Genomic DNA, 4,075 nt, shown 5'->3' with positions numbered 1-4,075 from the left:
AGTTTTCCTGTACATGATTGAACAGTCATTATTCCACTCAAACAAGACCATGCGCATTTCCCACGCACATTAAATGCAATTTGAATTAGTTATACACAATTAAATTACATACGATAAGACATATAATACTAGAATGAAGGCTACTACTTATTTGCAATGAAATAATATCGAGAAAAATAGTTGCATAACCATGGTGGTTCATTTTCAAAGATAAGATGCTGTTGAAATTTTCAGAGCGGGGCCCCTGTAGTGAAACGTTAGAAGTATTCAACTTCAAAACTTCGGGATCGAGGACATGTTTCGGAAACGATATTTTAATGATAACCAAAAACTGTCAAATACGTTTTAAATATTTAATTCTCGATAGACGATATGTTTCTACATTTAAATGATTTTTTTCTTGTAAACTAGCAAACTAAAACAATCCAGTATACCTAACTTGCATCACTATTTATACCTAAGGAATCGATCCTAATGCAGTACAACAAATTCGGGCACTATAAACACCGATACTTCGCATTTATCAATAGGTTATTACACTACCATTACGTCAAATTTCTACGAGAAAATACTATCTAATTGATGTCGCAGTTTTCAATATTTCTTTTACATGTTTACTCCACAAAATGTATCTGTGTTGATACTATTTATCTGACTTATACTTGATGATCCACGAACTACTGGATTATTCTAATTCAAAGAGGTTCCCGATATTAAATAAAATTTATGCAACTAGGTCTTTTTTACTGAAATATTAACCTTCCAACATATCACTGCGACCTAACCTAGCAAAATTAAAACGATCCAATTATTCTTGGTTTTTGATTCAAAACACTTTCGTTGCTGGCGTTTGTTGACTCTCAGAGGCTAAAAAAGCTTTCGAATGTCCTATCTCTTCAACAACCCCATTCCGGGCAACGGCACCGGTCAGAATTCCCGGTTGATAATAACCATACTGCTCATTAAACGGAACCGGAGCATGAGGCGGCGAAGCCCCAGCTGGCAATCGACCCGGGTAACCCCCATTATACCAACGCATAATCCACGGCGATGCAAAATAAGGCATCAAAGTTCTCACGTTGGACCAAAACAGATCGGACATAAAGTGTCGACAACTGACATAGATGCTCCGCACAAAGTTCATGTACATGTGGAAACTGGCCGTCGCTGCATTGGACATAAGAGCTAGATATTGCGTTAGAGGTGTCCAAATAGGTGGTCCTGGAGGTCCGGCAGGTGGCACCAGTCCGGGATAGAAACCATTCGGTTGGTGTGGATAGTAGAGTGGATGTGGTGGTCCAGGCAGTGGAGGTAAGTTTTGTCCTTGACCCCACAGCTGATAAAACTCCGGAGCAGGAGTAGGTGCGGTCATCGCGGTTGTTTGCGGGTGCTGCTGTTCACTATCGGATGAACTGGATAGCTTAAAAAATCTTTTCTCGATCTGGCTACGTTTGCTTCTACGGTTACTGCTTAGCTGCTATTCTATCGGTGGCAAATTGCGAGGACCAAAGTTGGAATCGCGGTCGTAGAATACGGCCGGCGCGTGTGGCAAATGGTGCGGATCGGCGTACAGTCCGTAGTGAACGCCAGTTGACGCTACCTGTAAAACAATCATATCAATTGCTAGTTGAACCGAACACCCAAGCTAAATTAAATCTGTATGTCAGCCAATATGAAAGTCAATCCAACAAATATTGATGAAAATGCCAGTTGTTTGAAGTGTTCCCAATAATCAAATTTCTGTCAGAAATCGTAATTTTATTGGAACCGGCAATAGTGTTCACACTTCACAAGAAACGCGGGTGCTCGGTATGAGTGCGCGCCCCCAGCGTCAAGATGCAATAAGACGACGTCTCCGGTCTTACCCCTGCATACATATACTTACGGAAGTCTTACCCTTTTTAGTCCGTTGATCGATGCCAGCAGCAGAGCCAGTTTCGCCATCAGAAATGCCTTGCCGCTGAGTGCCGCCAGAAATTGGAATCCCATCGGAATGACAAACATTCCGAACACCGTTACGCCGAAAATCATCATCGGTATCATCTGTTGCCGGCGATGCCGATGGCGGCCTGAAAATGTATATAGGAATGAATGTATGGTATGGTGGGGAAACGTGAGAAGGCAATAAACTTGGATTTCACATTATGACCGCATCCCGGTTCTGCATTTTCCACCTCTAGCAGGGTGAAATGTGAGATGGCGAGATCAATCAGTAAAGGAAGCATCGGAATTGGGTACAAGTCTGAATCACTGATATAGGGGTAATAATCAGGAGATTACGAAATCGTATCATTGTCAATCTCTCATACCATCAGGTAGTGTACAGTGACGTCAATTGCTTCTATGGTAATAATTAAAATTTTCATTTTCCAGACGATAATTAACATCCAGGCAACTGTCTCTCACGGAATCGGACAACAAGGAATCAATATCAAATGCTTGTACTGTTAGGGCAGAAAATGCAACAGGATCATAAATAGATCAATAGAGTAGAGAAAATGCTATATTCAGGCACTGAACATTCGTTAGTGCTAAGTAAAAACCGCGATAATTGAGTTTCCATGTTGCTAAAAATTATATTAGCTCCGGCGGTTACATGCCGCGTAACGAGTGCTTGTCGTGTAATCGCAATAAAATACTGTATCTAATAACCACTAATGCCGTTGATATGACCTTTAGATATGGAGTGATAATACAATGGACTTCATAAAAGTGTGTTTCCTAAAATAGACATAATGCAAGTGGCACATTACTGTTACTAATATACCACCAGGCATTTTAATTGAAATCAATCAACGCAATTCGCCTAGTCATTCGGCAAGTAAAAATCGAAATTCATCGTACCTTCAACCACGTGTTGATTTTTCATTTTCCCATAGAACAGTCGCAGCCAACCTTCTTCCTTTTTCTTGTTTCGTTGTCCTTTCCCATCGACAGCATTCAAGAAGTCTATCTGCAGTACATGCGTTTGAAACATATTTTCCAGAGCACGCAAAACGCGACCACGCCACGTTTTGTCTACAGGCACCACACCATCGACGTTTATCCCACCCGTCTCTGGATTGAGGTTATTCACGGCGGGTTCACTTTCATTGACAGCCCTTGCCAAAGCATCGGTAGGACGCACGTGTCTGTGTACGAAAAAAAAACAGAGCAAACCATGCTTTGAAACTGAACTGAAATTTTCTCATGCAAAGCAAAACTCACTTATCATGCTCATCCTTAACTCTCACCAAAGCAGCTCCCGTAAGCAACGGTATCCTTTCGCTGCTCACAAAATTATCCACAATCAGTAAACTTTCCCGCCGCAGACAGTCCCAGTTAGAGTCATTTTTGGTAGCACACAACTTCAGCAGATCCTTGGTCTCCCACATCAGCTGCTTCCAGGCACTGTTTATCAACGAACTGCCAAGAACCAGCCTACTGGTTAGTGACGAGCATAGCACAACCGAAATCACTGCGGCCAGAAGACGTCGTCGTTTCATTGTTTCCCGATTTAAAATTGACCACCAACGTGCATGATGTTCACCGCATAAATGGACACTACTCGTGACGCCGGTCGATCCAGATCGTTTTATATTGACCATTTGCTAGGGTCTAGGGTTCGTATTCGTTGCACCTGACTGCATCGGCTGATCGTTGGATTGCAGTTATTAGTTCTTCTGTCAACAGAATCAGCAAACTGGGTAACCTTATTCCGATCGGTGTGTTATCATGTGACTAGTGGGAGGGTCGTGTGGCCATTCCCATTCGGAGTGTCGGTTCAGTGATTTCGAATGTGATCTTGATTGGTCGTGGTTTGGGATCGAGCGTTATTCCCTCATCGGAACGGTACAAGTAAGGTTATTTGCCTACATCATTAAATCAGTATGTATTCAATATTTGAACAAAATCGTTTTCGGTACACTTTTGAATGCAAAAGATTTTTGAAAAAAAAGTGGAAAAAACAGGTCTGGAAGACTTCTTTTGGCACGTATTTAAACAATATGAATATTTTCAAAATAATCTTGAAAAGTTAGTGCCAGAGGTGAATGCTTGACGCCTTTTCGAAATTCAAGTTGGCGACTTCCGGTTT

General features: G+C 41.7%; 1 protein-coding gene across 2 annotated transcripts; it reads right to left on the bottom strand.

Annotated features, from left to right (window-relative positions):
* Window positions 1–429: 429 nt before the first annotated feature.
* Window positions 430–3,863, bottom strand: LOC131684370 (uncharacterized). 2 transcript variants are annotated; one of them, XM_058967197.1, is made up of 4 exons: window positions 3,208–3,863; window positions 2,845–3,131; window positions 1,897–2,069; window positions 430–1,600 (listed from the first exon to the last, which is right to left on the bottom strand). In XM_058967197.1, the coding sequence occupies exons 1-4, from the start codon at window positions 3,585–3,587 to the stop codon at window positions 1,478–1,480; spliced, it is 963 nt and encodes a 320-aa protein (XP_058823180.1). In that variant the 5' UTR covers window positions 3,588–3,863; the 3' UTR covers window positions 430–1,477. The 2 variants fall into 2 exon arrangements, with proteins under 2 accessions (XP_058823180.1, XP_058823189.1); XM_058967206.1 differs by having other exon boundaries at window positions 1,489–1,600; window positions 1,886–2,069.
* Window positions 3,864–4,075: the final 212 nt, after the last annotated feature.

Source organism: Topomyia yanbarensis, chromosome 1, assembly GCF_030247195.1.
Source record: "Topomyia yanbarensis strain Yona2022 chromosome 1, ASM3024719v1, whole genome shotgun sequence".
Classification (NCBI taxonomy): Eukaryota; Metazoa; Arthropoda; class Insecta; order Diptera; family Culicidae; genus Topomyia; species Topomyia yanbarensis.
Note: the sequence above shows the minus strand (reverse complement) of the source record. Positions and strands in the feature narration are given on the sequence as shown.